At 44.3% G+C, this 20,999-nt stretch overlaps 1 protein-coding gene across 9 annotated transcripts in view; it reads left to right on the forward strand.

Moving 5' to 3' along the window:
• The first annotated feature begins 26 nt into the window (after positions 1–26).
• The window catches only part of wtap (WT1 associated protein), an 83,700-nt gene continuing 62,727 nt past the window's right edge, over positions 27–20,999 (forward strand). For 2 of the 9 annotated variants that reach the window (XM_072581098.1, XM_072581094.1), the window contains exon 1: positions 389–545. Coding sequence is in view for 1 of the 9 variants with exons in the window: in XM_072581093.1 (XP_072437194.1) it covers positions 741–760 (20 nt within the window). In the remaining 8 variants the exon portion in view is untranslated. The other 7 variants (XM_072581101.1, XM_072581096.1, XM_072581095.1 and 4 more) reach the window with 7 other exon arrangements.

Here is a 20,999-nt window from a genome sequence, read left to right on the forward strand (position 1 = left end):
GTCTTGGAATATTTATTCTTTAAAACTTCACAAGCATTAATCTCGATATTCCGCCTGTTTTGAGATTTTTCTGCAGGACATAAGCTGAAATGGCTCTTTCTCCTACCCAAAGGTAAAAGGTTTATTTTTGTTGTGCGGTTGCGTGTGTTACTCCGCTTACAATCCCACTACTCAATTTTGAAGGACGTGTTTCCTTCCCGTAACGCGTCTTAGATTTCTTGACGTGATAACGGCCGTGGTGGTGGCTTCTGCTAGGTTGCTTTGAATTTTACCCAGCGTAAGTAAACATTCAGTGCTTTCAATGCCGGGATGTTCGATTATTCGAGGTAGTCTGGTGAGTGAGCTGGCTGGTTTGTGGGCGCGGCTGTACGTAAGCACACGTCGGTCAGATTCAGAGCGACTAGGCCGGAGACTGGCGGCGCCATTTTATGTAGAATTTTCTATTCTCCCAAACAACGAATTAGGTCAGAAAAAGGGATCCATCTCTGAAGAGCTGGTCATCCAGGGCCCCACCTCACACCCGGGGCCTTGCAGTCAGGCTCACGGTTTGTGTTTTTGTGCATAACATTTTAATTAGTATCTGCAGTTTCTAAAACTGGCGGTAGTAAGTGTTTTCCCTTGTTATACGCGTGCACTTGTTTTAAATGACCACTGAGCACGGTTTTTTGCTTGTACTGTTTAAAAAAAAAGCTCGAACTAGATAATGCATCCGACCCCTTTTAATTAGGTCATCCGATAGGATGAGCTTGTTTGTAAGGCGGTAAGTTGTTGGGCCTAGTAGACTTTACAGTCGCGGAAATGGAATCGTTTAGGATGGGATTTAATCGTGATTCCTCACAAAAGTGAAAGGATTGGGCTTGTGTTACGATCGGTCGGAAGCTGTTTCCATGCTGTAGAACGGAAGCCGCCATTTATTTGCGAAATTGAACTAAAGATTTCTATCCCCAAATGGACACTTATCGATTGTCACGGCGGTGATTGAGTAGACATGTTTTGTCTGAGATTTGAAGACGTTGAGAATTTCTTGGGGTAACAGATTCTACTTTTGAACTATAGAGTTATTTTGTATCGATTTACCTTTGCGTAGATAGCATTTATATAAAAAATCTTGTTCATTAAGGTTTATGTCGCCTTTATGCTACTCAAAGTGGCTGTTATTTTAGGCTATTTTTCGTCAAAAGTTGAAATAAAGTAGAATGAAAAGCTTTGATCACTGCAATATTCATTGCTGCAGTGTGCCTTTTGTTTCAATTCCCTTCTGAATACACTTTGTATTTAGTTGATCACAACTGAGAAAGGAAAACAAACTTTAAAAAGTGGGCACAAAATAAATTTGTTGCAAGATTGTTGTCACGTACGAACGTTTGAGAAAATCATGAAATTTGGGTTTTATGATCAGTTGCACTCCAGTTTGAAATCAGTGTTTGGTCAAAATACAATAAGAAAATCTAACCACTTGTGGTCATCAAGGTATTCATCTGAAATTATTTCATCGCAAATTGTTGGATGAGTTTCTTTGTAAAACAAAAACAGACCTCTGTCAGCTGCCTCAGTTTTTCTTAAAATCACATCCTAATAGATGATACCAGGACTGTGGGATACATACTTAAGGTTTGGGCATGAGATGAAGAATTGTTTTGCAAGATAGATTAGGCTACTTTCTGGATAGTCTGAAATTAGATGTCTACAGAGACTTGATGGTTCAGGTGGATAGATCTTAAAAATGCACCGAACTATTACAGAAAATAATCAAAAAGACTAAAGGAATTAAAGGCTAATTTATGCCTAGATTACTTTAATGTAAACACTCATTCGTTATGCTGAGTGGTAGAAAACACTGATTAGGCCCCATTTGGAGTACTGAGATCTGGAAAACAAGGGATTTATTGGCACTGGGACAGTACAGTGTAGGTTTACAAGAACTTGCCTGGATTTCAGGGGTAAAGTTATGAGGAGAGATTAGGGCTGTTTTCTCCAGAATTTACAAGATTACATGGTGATCAGATTGAAGTCTTCAAGGTATGAATAGGAAAAGACAGAGTAGGCAACAATAAATTTTTGGACTGCTTGGAGTTTCTTGAATTGGGGCCAGACAATTCAGGAAAGATGTTAGGAAGCACTTACATGCATGATGGGCGATAGAGGTTTGGGACTCTCTTCCACAAATGGCAGTGAAGCTCGATCATTTACCTTTAAATCTGAGACATTTTGTTCGGCAAAGGTATTGAGATATGGACCAAAAACAGATTTATGCAGTTGGAGTTAAGCTGCAGATAGCCATGAACTTGTTGAAAGGCAGAACACACTTGGGGCTGAATGGCCTGTTCCTGTCTCTATGTACTTTCTATCTACACAGGTGGTAGAAGAAGAGACAATGGCTCCAAAAGGACATTGGATAGCCGCTTGAGTCAAATAAGCTTAAGGACATACGAGGACAAAATAGGATCTTGGACTGATCAGATTCGTCCAGAGTGAGCATGGTCTTGATGAGCTTGACTGGCCTCGCTTCTGTGCTTCAGGATGTGTACTTGTGTGTCAACAAGTTGTTAGATTTGTCCTGTAATGACGTAACAAACTAAACTCAAGAATTTAGAGCTGGCATTTTACATGATAATGTCAATTTTTAATAATGGCGTTGGTTCTCATGGTACTGCAAGAACATAATTAGGCTTAAGTGAGCAGTTGAAATGGGGAGCATGTTGTTCTTATATGTTTATAAGTATTATTAACCTTTTTTTCTCTAAATCAAATCTCCTTTGGAGAGGAGTGACAACAAATCCATCTCGTGGGTTGCATGAATGATGGTGAAATTCATTTGAGATGCAAAACTCCATAATTTTCTGCACTCAGGTAGTCCACAGATTGAAAATTAAGTCTGAAATCTGTTTATCTCAGTGCCGTACTGTTGTGTACCATTGACCAGTGTTTCTCAAGAAATAACGTACGTTCATGAATCCAAATTACTTATCAGTAAAAGTACCCTTCATATTTTCATTGTGGTTCTTGCCCTTCATATTTTCATTGTGGTTCTTGCCCCACTTGACGAAGAAACCAACCGTAGTTAAAAAGCTCCCTGGAATTTATGCAATTCCTTTTTGTGAAATTTTTAAAACTCTGTCCGAAAACTCTATTGAGCTACAAATACTTGGATCTGTATCTTTCACTATCCAACTCCTAGCAAAATGATTCCCTCCTGTTTGCATCTTCTCAGTAAGCATTTCTCCTGGTTGATTTCATCTGCTTACGTTTTTATATATACTTTATTGCACTAATGTAGATGTTTCCTGTCTTGTTCACATTTCAATGTTGCTGGCTATAGTTTGAAGTAGACCGGCAGGAGGCTGGAAGAACACAGCAAGCCATGCAGCATCAGGAGGTGCAGAAATCGATGTTTTGGGTGTAACCCTTCTTCAGGACTGGGGGTGGTGTGGGGGGGAGATAAAGTGGGAGGTGGAGGTAGGGTGTTGAAGAGGGTACAACATGGTTGGTTGATGGGAGGAATTAATCCAGTTGGTGGCAGGGAGCGGTGGAAGGGAGGCGGATGGGGAAGGAGGTTATTTGAAATTGGAGAACTCAAAGTTGAGTCCTCCAGGCTGTAGGGTGCCCACGAAGATAAGGTGTTGTTCCTCCAACAGGAGCTATGGTTTGTTTTGGCAATGGAGGAAGCCAAGTCTGGCCTTCAGGCCCTGGCTTCTTTCCTTCCAATAGACCCATCCAGTCTCCCTCCACCAATACCCTCCTACCTCGCTGAACTGCTCCTCACCCACAATAACCTTTCCTTTAAATCTTACCATTTCCTCCGAATCAAGGGCTTGGCCATGTGTACCTGAATGGGCCCCAGCTATTCTTGTTTCTTTGTCAGCTATATCGAACAGTCCCTGTTTAATACCTGCACTGTACCCCAACTTTTCCGCAGTTACATTGATGACTGCATTGGGTGCAGCATCCTGCACCCAGGCTGAACTGGAGCAATTCATCGATTTCGCCCACAACCTCAACCCCACCCTCAAATTCACTTGGTCCATCTCAGACACCACCCTTCCCTTTCTTGTCCTCACCATTTCCATTTCTGGCGACAGTCACCAGATGGACGTATACTACAAAACTGCAGACTTCCACCCAGTATCCTGCAAGAACTCCATCCTGTTCTCCCAATGCCTCCGCCTCCACCGCATCTGCTCAACGAGGAGACATTCCACTCAAAAGCATCCCAGATGTCCACCTATTTTGAACAACTTGCTTTTCCTCTCACTGACATCCAGACAGCCCTCTGCCACACCACCTCTATTCCCCATTCCACCGCTCGAAACCACCCCTGCCAACGCAATAAAGACCGAGTCCCCTTTGTCCTCACCTACCACCCATCAGTCTTTGCATCCAACGCATCATCCTTAAATACTTCCATCAACTTCATATAGACTCCACCTCCAAGAATATCTTTCCCTCCCTACCCCTGTATGCCTTCTGCAAGGACCGTTCCCTCTGATCGTCTTTGGTTCACGCCACCCCTGCCACTGAACGCCCAGATACCTTCCCCGCAACCAGAAAAGATGTAAAACCTGCCAGTACACCCCCTCCCTCACCTCCATCCAGGGCCTGATGAAAAGCTTTTGCCCAAAATGTAGATTTTCCTGCTCCTCGGATGATGCCTGACCTGCTGTGCTTTTCCAGTGCCACACTGTTGACTCTGATCTCCAGCATCTGCAATACTCACTTTTCCCATGTGATGATAAGGCCTGGCATGTAGGGTTTGTGGGTAAGGACATGGAAGGAGGTGGTCGGACCCTAAAATTATTGAACTGGACATTGAGGCCAGAAGGTTGTGAGGCTCCCAAGCAAAAAATTAGATGTTTCTCTTCCAGCTTGTGCCGAGCAAGACATGGTGGAGTGTTGAAATAGCAGGCAACCGGAAGCTTGGTAGACTTTCAGGACAGAATGTTGGTGTTTTGCAAAGTTGTCACCCGGTCTTATGCTTGGTTTCCTCAACACTGGGGAAACTACATTACAAGCAGCAAATGAAGTGCAGGTAAATTGTTACTCCAAGTGGAAAGTGTGTCTGTGGCCATGGATAGTGAGGAGGGATGAAGTAAACTAGCAGGTGTTACACCATCTGAGATTGCATGGGAAGGTGCGGAGAGAGATTGGGAGTGGAGGAGGAGTGGGCTAAGGGATTGTAGGTTTGAATGAGGGGGACCCAATTGCCCTTTGGGAAGGGAAGAGGGCCCTATGAACCATAATGAGGAACCCTGGATTGAGCAAGCAGGTAGGCCTCTTATCGAAGTTGGTATTGGAATGTGTGGCAGGGACTGGGAGAATGGAATAGTGTCTTTAAGGAAACGGGGTGTGAAGACTGCAGTTGAACACTGTTTTAAAAGATAATGGAGAAAAACAATAGGTTCTTTAGTAGTTGTGATCATGCTATTCTTTTTAAATAGTGAATTGCATAATTGAAATGTTTTAAGTATTCTGAAGTGTCCCTATTTAAGGAAAAATAAAGTTTCATTTGAGGATGTTTGGAGAAGGTTCACTAGGGTGATCCCTGGTGTAGAGGTCTTGTATCTAAATGCTAAACTGTTTAGAAGAATTTGGAATAATTTCATTGAAACATACAGGATTCTTAAGGGGCTTGACAGATTAAACATGAGGTTGTCGGACCAGAGACCACAGCCTCTGAATGAATGGAAGAGGCAGAAGCTTAGTGATATTATTAGTAGACTATAATACCAGAGACCCATGTAAGATTCTGAGGAACCAGGTTTTAAGTTCTTTTTTTCTCTCCTGAGGTCCTTACACACTTGATGTGAACAAGCAAAATTTATTAATCACTATACAGTACAAGCTTTGGAGAAACCTTTAAACACACCCCACAGGGCTTACGGGGTCGTGGCAAAAACTCTCCGAACGAAGGAAACAGTCCTTCCTTTGTACAAAATCTTTACATCACAGTTAGTAATGCCCAAAAGACACACCACAGCCATTCCCCCACAGGCACATACCATTCAAGACACAATGCAGTGACCACTGCCTCTCCAGAGAGAATGTAATGCAAATCATCCCTTAATGGTTGCAAAGTGTTTTTTTTTGTGACTATAGGGGAGAAGTCAAATTCCAACTGTAATGTTCTTACTGATTTCTGAAAAGGGGATAAAAATGTAAATCATTCCTGAATGGCAAGGAAATTGCCATGTAAACCTCCCACATTTCACCTTTAAGACCAAGACACACCATCTTATCCCTGGGGCATTCAATTTCTTGCAGATCAGAAATTGCAATCTGATTGCAGATCTGTTTAATATCTCATTAACTGTTAACTGTTTAACTGTTTAATATCTCATTCTTAACCGTTTAATATCTCATTCCCTCCTTTTTATCATTTCATGATAACCACCTAGATGGGGGATGAGAAAGGCGCTGCCAGTTTATTCATAAGAATCTTACAGTCAGTACTTAAACATGTTATTGACGCACAATATACAATGATTATAACAACAAAAATCACTAGCCCAAGTTCCTCCCAGTAGCCATCCAAGCCAGCCATCTTAGGGCCTGGTCCAAAATTAACCAGTTGGTTCCAAATAAACTCAATGGCATGGGTTATGATGTGTGATTCAACCACCCACTGGGCCAATAGTCTGCTGCATATCTGGTCTGTTGTGCCTTAACTTTGCCAATTCCTGATTAACTGTATCCAGTCTCCTGAGATGGTTAACCCACTAATGAGGTAATTTAGGTGTTTTGCTGTCATCGTTCCCGCTGACCCACCACCACCACCACCGAGGGACAGTGTCCCCAGGAACGCAGCTAAGGGAAGAACCTACAGTCACTGGGTCCTTCCATTCTGCACAAAACTCTTGACTAATAGCTCGGGTTACTATTTTGTAAGGGGTAGGTGCCTTCTGAGGGCTCCTACTGTCCCTACAGCAACAGGATGGGGAGAGTTGGGGTGGCCGTAGTAAGGGTCCCATTGAGAAGGAACACAAACTTTTATTTGGCCCGGAAGCATTTCAATGCTTGGTTATTGGCAGTCGTAAACTGTTTATATCTCAGTTTCTCTCCTAATTGGAGTTTTCTCCTGATCCGATCAGTTGGTAGTCATAAAAAGGATATGGCCAAAAGGCTGAGCTGATATGTGTTCCATTGCAATATCCACAAATGAACTGCCTTCCTGTAGTAACATTTAAGCACCCTTCCTTGTCACAGGTGCGGGTGAATATTCCATAGCTCACCTGGCAAAGCCTGCGGGCGCATTGTTTTTGTGTATGAGGTATTTGTGGGGACGAAAGCATAATTACAGCCCCACCCGCCGTCCTGAGAAAGTGGATAGCTCATGGGATCATAACAAGTTGTACCTCTGTAGCTAGGGGGCTAAATCTGTCAGCTCTATGCACAGTCCCAATGTTATCTTTTAATCTTCCCGCTTTGACCTACATGGGGCATCTGAAGTATCTATGTGAATAGGCTGGGGTGGGGGGGGGGGGGGGGGGGGATTCCACCCAGAAATTGGTACAAATAACACTTCTATGGACTGAACAAGTGGGTAACATACAGTTCGATTACCATGGAGAAAGTAAGGACTGCAGATGCTGGAGATCAGAGCTGAACAATGTGTTGCTGGAAAAGCGCAGCAGGTCGGGCAGTGTCCAAGGAGCAGGAGAATTGATGTTTCAGGCATAAGCCCTCCTGAAGAAGGGCTTATGCCCGAAACATCGATTCTCGTGCTCCTCGGATGCTGCCTGACCTGCTCTTTTCCAGCAACACACTTTTCAGTTTGATTACCATGCAAACGTATATGAGACTTATAAAACAAATTGTCTTCTAGGCCTAACATTGTGATGGTGGCCATGATACCGCAGAATGCAAGTGTAGTCTTTAGGCCGTCTGAGGGGCCCATCGTCTAGACAGTCAGGTGGAGCCAGTGACTCTGGCCTTGGACTTTGACTGCTGTTGGCATCTGCAGGAGCACCTGGAATTGTCCTTTCTACCTGTGGAATTGCTCCAAGCTTGGACAGTCTTTAATTAGCATAAGTTCTCCTGTTTGTAGTCTGGGGGCTCACTCTGGCTGTCTGAATCCTGATCTGTCAGTGGTCCGAAGGCGTGCTTTACCTGTGAGTGGAGAAACTTTAGGGACAATGTTAACTGCTGAAAGTATCTCTGTATTTCCTCTCTCAAAATATTTACGTCTGCATGGTTGGGTGGGTTGGTCTGTGTTTGCATCCGTAGGGGTCCATCTGGGTTGTCCATAAATTATTTCGACTGTGTGTGGTGATCCTCGTGATACACGGCTAAAGGCCAGGACCTTCAACCAGTTGAGGCCTGTTTCAGACATTATCTTAGTTTAGTTTTAAGAGTCTTTTTCACTCTTTCCAGTATCCTTGCTGCCTGAGGGTGGTAAGTGCAACAGAATTGCTGCTGGATATCACACATAGCTCGTTGATTTTCTCTACAAAGTGGGGGCCATTGTCTGAACTAAGCTGCCGAGACACTCCAAACAACTCGAGACAGTATGATCTCTGTCAGGAGTAATTTTACCACAGTTGAGGCTTTATTATTAGTGGTTGGAAAGGCTTCAATCCATCTTCTAAATACACCACTAATAACAAGACAATGCTTATAACAATGTATGCACGGCAATTCAATGAAATCAAGCTGGATGCATTTGAATGGAACACCAGGCAAGTGTGTTTCCCTGTTACATAGCACACCCCTTAACCGGCATTGTTTTGCTAACATGTTAAACATGATCTGACACGCTTCTGGGCTGCCTCGGCCAGTCCGGTGTGTCATCAGGTACGCAATATGATATTACTCATTCCCTCCTTGCCAAGATGGTATCAGCATGAAGATAGACAGAAAAAAAACCCACACTGCAAACTGACACAGCAGTGAACCTGCATAGTTATTGCTTTTGCTGTTTGAATTCATGTATTGTTGGACATCAGAGTGCGTCAGGGAAGTTAACAAACAGTGAAAATCACAGTTTATTAGCATTGATAATAAAACATCAGGTGTACATACCTGGCCAGCTGAGGTGATCCAGAGGCCTTTTGATGCAGAGTGCAAACACCCATGCATCTTCCATATTTGTTTTTCTGGGTCGAGGCGCCCCCCTGAAAACGCTGCACAGTGACAATGTCTGGTATGCATGTTGTTTTTGAGGCAGATGATCGATGTAGTGCCTGCTGTTTCCCAGAGGACAATAGAATTGCGAGCTGTTGCTGCATCTCTGGCAGCTCGATCAGCTCTGGTATTGCCATTGCTGATGTCTGTATTGTCCATTACACAGGCAGCACACTTGATAATGGCCATTGCTTGGGGAGGAGGATGGCTTTGAGAAGATTTTGGACATGCAGTGAGTCCTGAATAGATGTCCCTGAGGAGGTCAGACGTCCGCGTTTTGACGATGGCTGGCCAAAGTTGTGCGACATGCCAAAAGCATACTGCTAGTCCATGTATAGATTTACTGATTTTCCTATGGTCAGGACACAAGCCCATGTTAGAGCAAAGAGTTCTGCTTTCTGAGTAGATACTGGAGGATCAAAGGAGGCCAATTCTAAGGTGTCTGTATGGTTCATGACTGCGTATTTTGAAAGGGGCACTCCTAAGGGTGATATGGAAGAACTGCTGTCCACAAAGAGGGTAAAATCTGGTGTGGGTAATGGGGTGTCTACAAGGTCTGGTTGAGGGGAGGTTAAGAAGTGGTTGTGCAAAAGGAAATCATGGTTGGGCTGGGGGGAGGGTTCTGAGAGCTCCTCTGGAGGGATACACAGTTGAGCAGGCGGAGAAGGTCAGGGGGATTATTGAGAAGGGCTACTTCGTAAAGGCTAAGTCAAGCTTGTGTAAGGTGTTGGGTCTGATGGGAAGTTAGGGCTACAATGGCATGTGATAAATAGATAATCAGGGCTTTTTGGAGAGTAGTATTGAAAGTGGGCATGTTTGGGAGAGATCACAGCACAAAAACAGATAAGTGAGTATTTTTGCATGGCCTTACAGTAAGTCTGCAGTAGTGAGTAGAATGGGTTCTTTCTTGATTACATGTTTTATTGAGATAGGTCTCTTGATTAAACTTAAAAGTATAAGCCATAAGTGTTAATTTAATCTGGAACAGTGTTTTATAGAGAAATAAGATGGTGCTATCATCTTGGTCTGCAGATTGAAAGAAGGAAAAATGGCCTTTAGTGGAGTGATATGCTGTTCTTGTCGCATGTGGGAGTTTAGGAAGAGTTTACATGTTATTGAGGATTATATTTGCAATAAATGCTGTTCGTTGCGAACCCTATCCGATTGAATGAATTGGTTGGAGAGACAGTTGGAGACAATGAGGAATTTAGAAGAGCAAGGGGATGTGATGGATGGCAGTTATTGGAAGGGAGAAAAGTTGCAGATACAATTATATAGATGAGTTAACTCCAGGAAAGGTAAGAGAGGGAGGCAGGTAATGCAGGAGTCTTCTGTGGCTATCCCCATTTCAAACAAGTATGCTGTTTTGGAAAATGTAGGGGGTGATGGATTCTCAGGGGTAGGTAGCCAAGGTTCTGGTATTGAGACTGGCTCTCATGCAATGAGGAGTATGTCGGGGTTCCAAGAGATCAATTATGTTAGGGGACTCTAGTCAGAGACGTTTCTGTGGCCAGCTGCGAAAAATCAGAATATTTTGTTGCTTCCCTGGTGTCAGGATCAAGGATGTCTCCGCAGAATGTTCCTAAGGGAGAGAGGGACCAGCAGGAGGTCATTGTATACATTGGAACTAACGACATAGAAAGGGAAAAGGTTGAGATTCTGAAGGGAGATTACAGAGAGTTAGGCAGGAATTTAAAAAGGAGGTCCTTGAGTAGTAATTTCTGGATTACTATGGCGCTACGAGCTAGCGAGGGCCGGAATATGAGGTTAGAGCAGATGAATGCATGGCTGAGGAGCTGGTGTATGGGAGAAGGATTCCCATTTTTGGATCATTGGAAGCTGTTTTGGGGTAGAAGTGACCTATACAAGAAGGATAGATTGTACTTGAAACGGACTAATATACTGGCAGGGAGATTTGCTAGAGCTGCTCGGGAGGATTTAAACTACTAAGGTGGGGGTGGGACCCAGGGAGATAGTGAGGAAAGATTTCAATCTGAGACTGGTACAGTTGAGAACAAAGGCGAGTCAAGCAGTCAGGGCAGGCAGGGACAAAGCAGAGAACAAGGTAGGACTGATAAATTAAACTGCATTTATTTCAATGCAAGAGGCCTAACAGGGAAGGCAGATGAACTCGGCATGGTTAGGAAGATGGGACTGGGATATCATAGCCAGGGTCATAGCTCAGGGATGGACCGGACTGGCAGCTTAATGTTCCAGGATACAAATGCTACAGGAAGGACAGAAAGGGAGGCAAGAAAGGAGGGGGAGTGGCATTTTTGAGGGAAGATATTCCTGGAAATACATCCAGGGAAGTTATTTCGGTGTAACTGAGAAGTAAGAAAGGGATGATCACCTTATTGGGATTGTATTATAGACCCTCAAGTAGTCAGAGGGAAATTGAGAAACAAATTTGTAAGGAGATCTCAGTTATCTGTAAGAATAATAGGATGGTTATGCTAGGGGATTTTAACTTTCCAAACATAGACTGGGACTGCCATAGTGTTAAGGGTTTGGATGGAGAGGAATTTAAGTGCATACAGCAAAATTTTCTGATTCAGTATGTTGATGTACCTAGTAAAGAAGGTGCAAAACTTGACCTGCTCTTGGGAAATAAGACGAGGTGTGTGACAGAGGTGTCAGTGGGAAAGCACTTTGGGGCCAGTGACCTTAATTCTATTTGTTTTAAAATAATGATGGAAAAAGATAGACCAGATCTAAAAGTTGAAGTTCTAAATTGGAGAAAAGCCAATTTTGACTGTATTAGGCAAGAACTTTCAAAAGCTGATTGGGTGCAGATAAATGCAAGTAAAGGGACAGCTGGAAAATGGGAAGTGTTCAGAAATGAGATAACGATAGTCCAGAGACTGTATATTCTGTGTTAGGGTGAAAGGAAAGGCTGGTAGCTGTAGGGAATGTTGAATGGCTAAAAAAATTGAGGGTTTGATTCAGAAAAAGGAGGAAGCATATGTCAGGTATAGACAGAATAAATCGAGTGAATCCTTGGAAGAGTATAAAGACAGTAGGAGTATGGGGGGTGCGGTGGGAGTCAGGAGGGCAAAAAGGGGACATGAGATAGCTTTGGCAAATAGAGTTAAGGAGAATCCAAAGGGTTTTTACAAATACATCAAGGACAAAAGGGTAACCAGGGAGAGAATAGGGCCCCTCAAAGATCAGCAAGGCGACCTTTGAATGGTGCCGTAGGAGATGGGGGAGATACTAAACGAGTATTTTGTATTCGTGTTTACTGTGAAAAAGGGCATGGAAGACATAGAATGTGGGGAAAGAGATGGTCAATCTTGCAAAATGTCCATATTACAGAATAGGAAGTGCAGGATGTCTTGAAACGCACAAAAGTGGATAAATCCCCACAACCTGATCAGGTGTACCTGAGGATTCTGTGGGAAGCTAGGGAAGTGATCGCTGGGCCTCTTGCTAAGATATTTGTATCAACGATAGTCACAGGTGAGGTGTTGGAAGACTGGAGGTTGGCTAATGTGGTGCCACTATTTAAGAAAGGTGGTAAGAAAAAGCCAGTGAACTATAGACCTGTGAGCCTGACATTGGTGCTAGGTAAGTTATTGGAGATTCCTGAAGGACAAGATTTACATGTGTTTGGACTGATAAGGGTTAGTCATTGTAGTTTTGTGCATGGGGGATCATGTCTCTCAAACTTGATTGCGTTTTTTTTTGAAGAAGTAACAAAAAGGATTGATGAGGGCAGAGTGGTAGATATGATCTATATGGACTTCAGTAAGGCGTTCGACAAGGTTCCCCATGGGAGACTGATTAGCAAGGTTAGATCTCATGGAATACAGGGAGAACTTGCCATTTGGATGCAGAACTGGCTCAAAGGTAGAAGACAGAGGGTGGTGGTGGAGGGTTGTTTTTCAGACTGGAGGCCCCTGACCAGTGGAGTACCACAAGGATCGGGACTGGGTCCACTACTTTTCTTCATTTATATAAATGATTCGGATGTGAACTTGAGGTTTAGTTAGTAAGCTTGCAGATGACACCAAAATTGGTGGTGTAGTGGGCATCGAAGAAGGCTACCTCAGATTACAACGGGATCTTGATCAGATAGGCCAGTGGGCTGAAAAGTGGCAGATGGAGTTTAATTTAGATAAATGCTGCATTTTGAGAAAGCAAATCTAATCAGGTCTTATACACTTAATGGTACGGTCCTAGAGAGTGTTGCTGAACAAAGAGACCTTGGAGTGCTGGTTCATAGCTTCCTGAAAGAGGAGTTGCAGGTAGGTAGGACAATGAAAGTGTTTGGTATGCTTTCCTTTATTGGCCAGCGTATTGAGTACAGGAGTTGGGAGGGCGTGTTGTGGCTGTGCAGGACATTGGTAATGCCACTGTTGGAATATTGCATGCAATTCTGGTCTCCTTCCTATCGGAAAGATGTTGTGAAACTTGAAAGGGTTCAGAAAAGATTAACAAGGATGTTGCCATGGTTGGAGGATTTAAGCTATAGGGAGAGTTTGAATAGGCTAGGGCTGTTTTCCCAGGAGCGTTGGAGGCTGAGGGGTGACCTTATAGAGGTTTGTAAAATCATGAGGGGCATGGGTAGGATAAACAGACAAAGGTTTTTCCCTGTATGGGTGAGTCCAGAACTAGAGGGCGTAGGTTTAGGGTGAGGGGAAAGATGTAAAAGAGAACTACGGGGCACTTTTTTCACACAGAGGATGGTACATTTATGGAATGAGCTGCCAGAGGAAGTGGTGTAGGCTAGTACCATTGCAACATTTAAAAAGCATCTGGGTGGATATATGAATAGGAAGGGTTTAGAGGGATATGGGCCGGATGCTGGCAGGTGGGACTAGATTGGGTTGGGATATCTGGTCGGCATGGATAAGTTGGACCGAAGGGTCTGTTTCTGTGCTGTACATCTCTCTGACTCTAAGGCATGCTTTTGCTTGGCACTTGTAGGCAGCAGGGTCGCTAGAATGGGTATGATATATTCTGGGGTTCACCGACAGTCAGAAGCACTGAGCAAGGTTCCCAGGAATATGACTTGGCAGTGGGTGCACTGAACCTTCCTGGCTGATATGATGTACCTCCAAGAATGCAGGGCATTCAGGAGATGTTTGGTATCTGTGATGTTCGCAGGGCTCGCTAGGAGCAAGTTGTCAATATATTGGACAATGGTGGAGCCACCCAGGAGCTGAAGCTTTGAAAGCTGCTGTGCAATTTCTGGGATTATCAAGTGGGCGAATGGACAAATCCCTGAGGGAGGTGCGTCCAAGTGTACTGCTGACCTTTGAATGGAAAGGCAAACAAATATTGGGAATCTGCTGCTTGAGGGAGAGCAAAGAAAGCATCCTGTAGGGCAACCAGGGTGGAAAATACAGGTGCTAGTAGGGGTGCTACTTAGAATCGTGCAGGGTTTAGCATGACTGGGCGTAAAGGCTGGACTATTGTATTGATCTGCCTAAGATTCTGTACTAGTCTTGATTCTGGGCATCATCATTTTGGGACAGGTAGAATGGGGCTGTTGCAGGCTGATTCGCAGGGGACTGGAATGCCTTGTTTGAGGAACAAATCTATCAAGGTTGATATTCTTCTGCTCTTAGGGAGTACTGGGGTATTGAAGGCAGTTTCACACCTGATATAATCTGGATCTTTGTAGGCTCAATGGGGGTGCAGTGCCCCAAATGTTTTGCCCGAAATATCGATTCTCCTGCTCCCCGTATGCTGCCTGACCTGCTTCGCTTTTCTAGCGCCACACTCTCAACTGTATTCTCCAGCATTTGCAGTCCTCACTTTTGTCTATGGGCGTGTATCCTATTTCATGCATAGAGGCCAACCAGAGATTGGAAAAGGGTTCTTCCGAGGGATCATTTCAGGGTTGATTGTGGCAAAGTAGTGAAAGGGCTGGAATAATAAGTTAAATTCCCTTCTGTTGCTGTTGGAGTAGGTCAATGACACTGGGGTCTGACTGCTGCTGTAAACTGTGCGCTAAGAATCCCGGGGCCTTTACTTTACATTCCTTGTTCACAGACAAGGTAATATAGGGAGCAAGCAGCCCTGGTTGATGCCATAGGTGGACAGGAACGCCCACTAAGAGGGCTGATCCCTCTTTAACTTCAGTGTACCTCATGATGGTAATAGTGACAGTTAATCCTAGGAAGGGAGCAAAGGTGGCTTCTAGTTCAGGGGAAGCCCCAGTGGAATCATAGCAAAGGTTTACATGGGAATCGGGGGGGCCTGTAGGAGAGAAGTTAAATCCTTTGGCCTCAGACCAAAAGCCCACCATTAAGGGGCGCAATAGATCCAAAATTGTCTCTTAGTGATGTTTTTAATGATGATGCCCTCGTCATAGCAGAGAATCTGGACTCTGAGGGAACGCAAGAAATCTCTTCCTGCTGGGTTAATCCTTAAGTCGGGTTTGGGTGAAGTTGACAGTACAAGTCTGGAGGCCAAATTGACCGGTTAGTTGTTCTGTCAGGGGATATGGTCTGTCCTTCCCAGTTAGGCTACAAAGGTTCATAAAGGTGGGTGAGAATCTAAACTTGTGTTGGTGCACACAGGAGATTTCAAGCGTTGAAACTGTGGCCCTGTATCAGTTATTAAGGGGATTTCCTTGCCCTCAATAGTTCATCCTCAGGCTCCTGAGTCAATATGGTATAAATCGGAGGAGGCAGATAGTCAGGTTGAGAAAGGGTTACTGGTGGAGAAAGGTTGTCTCCTGTTTATGGCGTCTATATTGCTGCGGCACCTGCGGGCATTCTTACTGCCAATGATGCCAACAGCCCTGTGCTGATCTTTGCGTTGCCAGATGGGGCAGGGAGCAACTTGTTGTGGTTTTGGAAAGGGGGCGATGAAGAGGAGCACTGGGGCCATGCGGGTGAGTAGTATACCCACGGCTATATCCATTGACTGGGCCTACAACAAGAGCCGTGGGCGGCATGGTGGCACAGTGGTTAGCACTGCTGCCTCTCAGCAGCAGAGACCCAGGTTCAATTCCCGACTCAGGCGGGAATTCCCGATTGTGCGGAGTTTGCACGTTCTCCCCGTGTCTGCGTGGGTTTCCTCCGGGTGCTCCGGTTTCCTCCCACAGTCCAAAGATGTGCAGGTCAGGTGAATTGGCCATGCTAAATTGCCCGTAGTGTTAGGTAAAGGGGTAAATGTAGGGGAATGGGTGGGTTGCGCTTCGGTGGGTCGGTGTGGACTTGTTGGGCCAAAGGGCCTGTTTCCATACTGTAAGTAATCTAATCTAATTAGCATCAGAACCCCTGAGACAGGGCTGACGAATAGGATGCTGGACTATTTCATATTTGACTGTTGTCTGTTTTGAGTCCTTATTGCTATTCTAGTAATAAGTGAGTGCCCTCCTCATTTGTGGACGGGTGTTGTCTGGACAATCCATATTGGTGGTCCTCATAGCTGTGGCAATCTCTCCTGTGTAACAATAGGGCATTAAACTGGGGTGAAGGATTCCCTGCATTATAAATGGTTTGCCTGCATAGATGGCGTATGTGGAACAGAATTGAACCCTCCTGTCCCTGCTTTCAGCGGCACTCTAATGTCCATTGATTGTTGCAGGGTCCTTTGAAGAGCCCCCCCCCCCACAAATTAACTGGATTTGTTCCCCTGGCTGGAGAACTGCACTAGCAAAGGCCGCCCAGTCATTATGTCCTCCCAACTGGCTTTTCCATCTAGATCCCTCATTTGGGGTCAGTGCCATACAGGGCAAACTGAAACATGGCCTGATACATTTTGATCGTGCCTATAATGTAATCTATAAAATCGTCGAGGCTTGTTTTTTGGTTTGGGGTGTGGAACATAGTTAAGTACGACTCTTGCCGTTTCCAAGGAGTGTAAAGTTTGTTTCGTAGCCTTGCCTGCCACTCCAGGGTTTGGGTTAGGAACTATCCAAGTAGGGAACTGTTTCGGTCTGTGTATACAGGAATCCTTCCCCTTTCTTCTTCGGTGGGAAGGACTATGATTGACCGGTCCTTTTACAATCTTTCTGGGCCATTCCTTGTCTTCGGGGTCATCATGGTGAGGTTTGTCATGTTCAGTACTATTTTCTTGACAGTTATAGGATAAATCGTTCTCCCCCCATGTCTCTCAAAAGGGATAGTCCCTTGCTCTCTCTCTGGGTCTATGATTGGGTTCTGAAATTGACTGGGTTGGTGAAAATTCTGAAGTCTGGTTCTGGTCGGGACAGGGATGGTCAACATTTCCTGGGGCCAAGGATCAGGTTGTGAAGGGGCAAGCGGTAGCAGAGGGTAGAGTGGGGGTAATAGTTGCTGGTTTTCTCAGACTGAGACTGAGGTGGTGGGGTGCTGGCAGGGTCTCGGGGGTGATATGATGGGGCACTAGATCAAATTTGCCAACCCGGTCATCGGTGACATTATTTTAAAACAATGTCAGCAGACCAGACATGTTAAGAAGTACCTCCATTTTATTTCCACTTGAAAGGTCAGCTTGGCATTTCAACTCTGATTCCTTATTTTGTCTTTCTCAATTTTTCTGTTTTCCTATACTCGTATCATAATTTTCACACTGAATTTTCAGCACTTGCCAAGACTTAAGGTTTCCCTCATTATCACACACTCTAATCCCTCTTTGTGCATTATTCTCCGAGCTAGTCTGTTTAGATTTGTTTGTAATTTCCTCAGCAGTCTTTCTCCATGTGGATATTTAAGTTTTTCATTTAGTCCCCGTATCTTATTTTCAGATTGCCTCCTCTGCCTTCAAACTTTTGTCTATGTCCCAAGTTCCTCCCTGCGGCCAAATTTCATTTCCCAACTTTTTATTTAAACATGTTGACAGGCGCCTGAACCTTTCCTCATTTTGGGGGTCATCCCAGCATAACCGACACAAAGTATTCCCGACTCATGACTTATCCAAAGTTTGTCCCATTTTTGTTTTAAGATCTGAACTTCTACTTAATTCTATATGCTAGTCTAGTGTCTTTTAGTCTCCATACCCACTTCGGGATTCTGACCTTTGCATGGGTGATCTTCCCTCTTAACCGATTTAAGGCAGGGTGATAAAGACAGGCACAGTAAATATCCTTTACCTTTTTCTTACACTCTGTTCTGGAGCCTCAAACCTCACCACAAGAGGATTCCAATCTCCTATCTTTCTGGCCTTTAACCCTCTCTTTTTACAAGGGGTCTCGAACCCCCTTTTTTTAACTCCATATGCCCGGGGACTCAAACCCCAATTATACCCAGAGACTTATGATTCTGAAAGCGAACTCATTAGTGTCCAAGTGCATACATTAGCTCCGAGATTCTGTCACCATAGAGTCCTAAGAGATGAGGGGTCAACTGAGTGGTAGGCTAAGGAGAGAAATCGAGGTCAATGCTACCTCATTGGCCCATCTGTGTCTCACAACTGGCATTCAAACGATCGCTTATTCAGTCCACCTCGAAACTCTGTATATGTTGGAATCCCACCACTGCCATCAAATGTTAAGGTTTTTTTCTCCTGAGGTCCTTATACACTTGATGCAACTGCAAGGCACCAATTTCTGTGAACACGCAAAATTTATTAAACACAGTACAGTACAAAGTTTGGAGAAACTTTTAAACACACCTAGCAGGGCTTGTGGGGTCGTGGCAAAAGCTCTCTCTGAACAAATGAAACAATCCTTCCTTTATACAAAATCTTTATATCGCAGTTAGTAATGCTTACAAGACAAATCCCAGCCATTCCCCCACAGGCACATGTCATTCAAGACACAGCGCAGTGACCACCTTCCCTCCAGAGACAATGCAATGCAAATCATCCCTCAATGGTCAAATCTGTTGCAGTTTTTTTTTGTGACTATAGGGGAGAAGTCAAATTCCAACTGTAATGTTCTTCCTGATTTCTGAAAAGGGGATAAAAATGTAAATCATTCCTGAATGGCAAGGAAATTGCCATGTAAACCTCCCACATTTCACCTGTAAGACCAAGACACACTATCTTATCCCTGAGGCATTCAATTTCTTGCATGTCAGTAGAGCAACTTAACTGTTTAATATCTCACAAGTTCAAATCCTGCAGTGGCAGATGGTAAAATTTGAATTCAGTTAAAAATAAATCTGGAATTTAGAGTTTAATGATTGTGTAATGGTTTTCAGTTGTTGGAAAAACCTGCTTGGTTTACTTATATCCTTTTTCGGGAAAGAACTGTCATCCTGATGAAGGGTTTCGGCTCAAAACATTGACTTGCCTGCTCCGTACATGCTGTCAGACCTGCTGTGCTTTTCCAGCTTCACCTGACTCTGGCTTCCAGCATCTGCAGTCCTTACGGTCTCTAACTGCCATCTTTAGGTCTGGCCTACATATGACTCCAGATCCACAGCACTGTGGTTGACTTTTTGTATCCAACTCCCTCAGAGCCTGCTCTGAGTGAGCAGAATGTCTGGCACCCTGTTCTTTTTTTATCAGAACACCCTTGTTCTTTTTTATGTCCAATACTCCTGTTCTTTTTTTCCTTTTCCTTTTCCCACACTCCCACCTGACAGCAGTAGTGCTTATTTTTCCCCAGCACCCATGTTGTGTAGTGGCAGGTGTCAGACACAGTGAATAATAACAAGTGTGTAAATCTTTATTTGTATTCCACCACCAGGAAGAAAGGAAACACCTGAGTGACCAGTGACAAGCAGTGCTCTTCTCAGAGGGGAGGGCAGGGATTAAATCAAAATAGAGTTGGAGGGGGAAATAATACACTCTACTCCCTGCAGTGCCTGCCTTTTTCTGAAAATCTCGAGGGTGTTGGTGGACACCGTGTGCTCCTTCTCCAAGGACACCGAGGCTCTGATATATTCACAGAAGAGGGGCAGACAGTCGGCCCAGTTTGGCCATGTCCAGGAGCAGACCCACAAGGAGATCCTGCAACCTACCCTCCCCCCTCTGCACCGGGTGCCCAAAGATCAGGAGAATGGGACTGAAGTGCAACCAAAAACAGAAGAAGGTTTTCAAGAAAATCAAAAAGGGAATGCAAGCGCCCTCCCCGGACTCCACAGAACAAGCAGTTGGGCTGGGAGTCCATGAACTCCTGCGGTTGCAGGGGACCGCTGCGTGCAGCACACTCTACCCCAGATTCCTGAGCGAAAGCAGGAGGACTCCCATGTCGAGAGCCCTCCACTGGGGATGTGGTTGACTCTTAACTGCTCTCTGGGCAATTAGGAAATGACTAATAACAAGTATGCCAATTTAAGACTCCAATGTGGAGAAATTTCTTTTCTCAGGGCTCAGGGTCTTTGGAAACACTTACTACAGAGCGACTCTTTGTATTTAAGGCTGAGACTGACGAACACAAAATAGGTATGTGATATGTCAGATCAACTGCAATCCTATTGAATGGCAGCAGGTTGAATGGCCTATTCCTTTTCCTGTTTCTACAGTGTAAGGAATGCAGTGACATTCTGGATTAGATGTATCTTGCAGATATCAACTGAGAATGTGATGTGCAATAATGCTGATTTGGCTTGGTGAAAGGAGGAGCTGGGTACTGAATAATTTGGGCATGTCATAGAGATATACAGACCCTTCAGTTCAACACATCCATGCCAGTCAGATAACCTATATAAATTTAGTCCCATTTTTCAACATTTTGGCCTGTGTCCCTCTAAATCCTTCCTGTCCATACACCTGTCCAGATGCCTTTTTAAATGTTGTGACCGTACCAGTCTCCTACACTTCCTCTGGCAGTTCATTCCATACAAGCATCAGCCTGTGTGAAAAAGTTACCCCATGGGTTCCTTTTATATTTTTCTCCTCCTTTTAAACCTGTGCTCTCTAGTGTTGGATCCACCCCACCTGGAGTGGTGGTGGTGAGGAATGCCTTGCTTATTTACCCTATTCATGCCCATCACAACTTTATAAACCTCTATAAAGTCACCTCTCACCTCTCTGTCTCTAACATTCCAGGA

This window comes from Chiloscyllium punctatum, chromosome 11, assembly GCF_047496795.1.
Source record: "Chiloscyllium punctatum isolate Juve2018m chromosome 11, sChiPun1.3, whole genome shotgun sequence".
In the NCBI taxonomy this organism is placed as follows: Eukaryota; Metazoa; Chordata; class Chondrichthyes; order Orectolobiformes; family Hemiscylliidae; genus Chiloscyllium; species Chiloscyllium punctatum.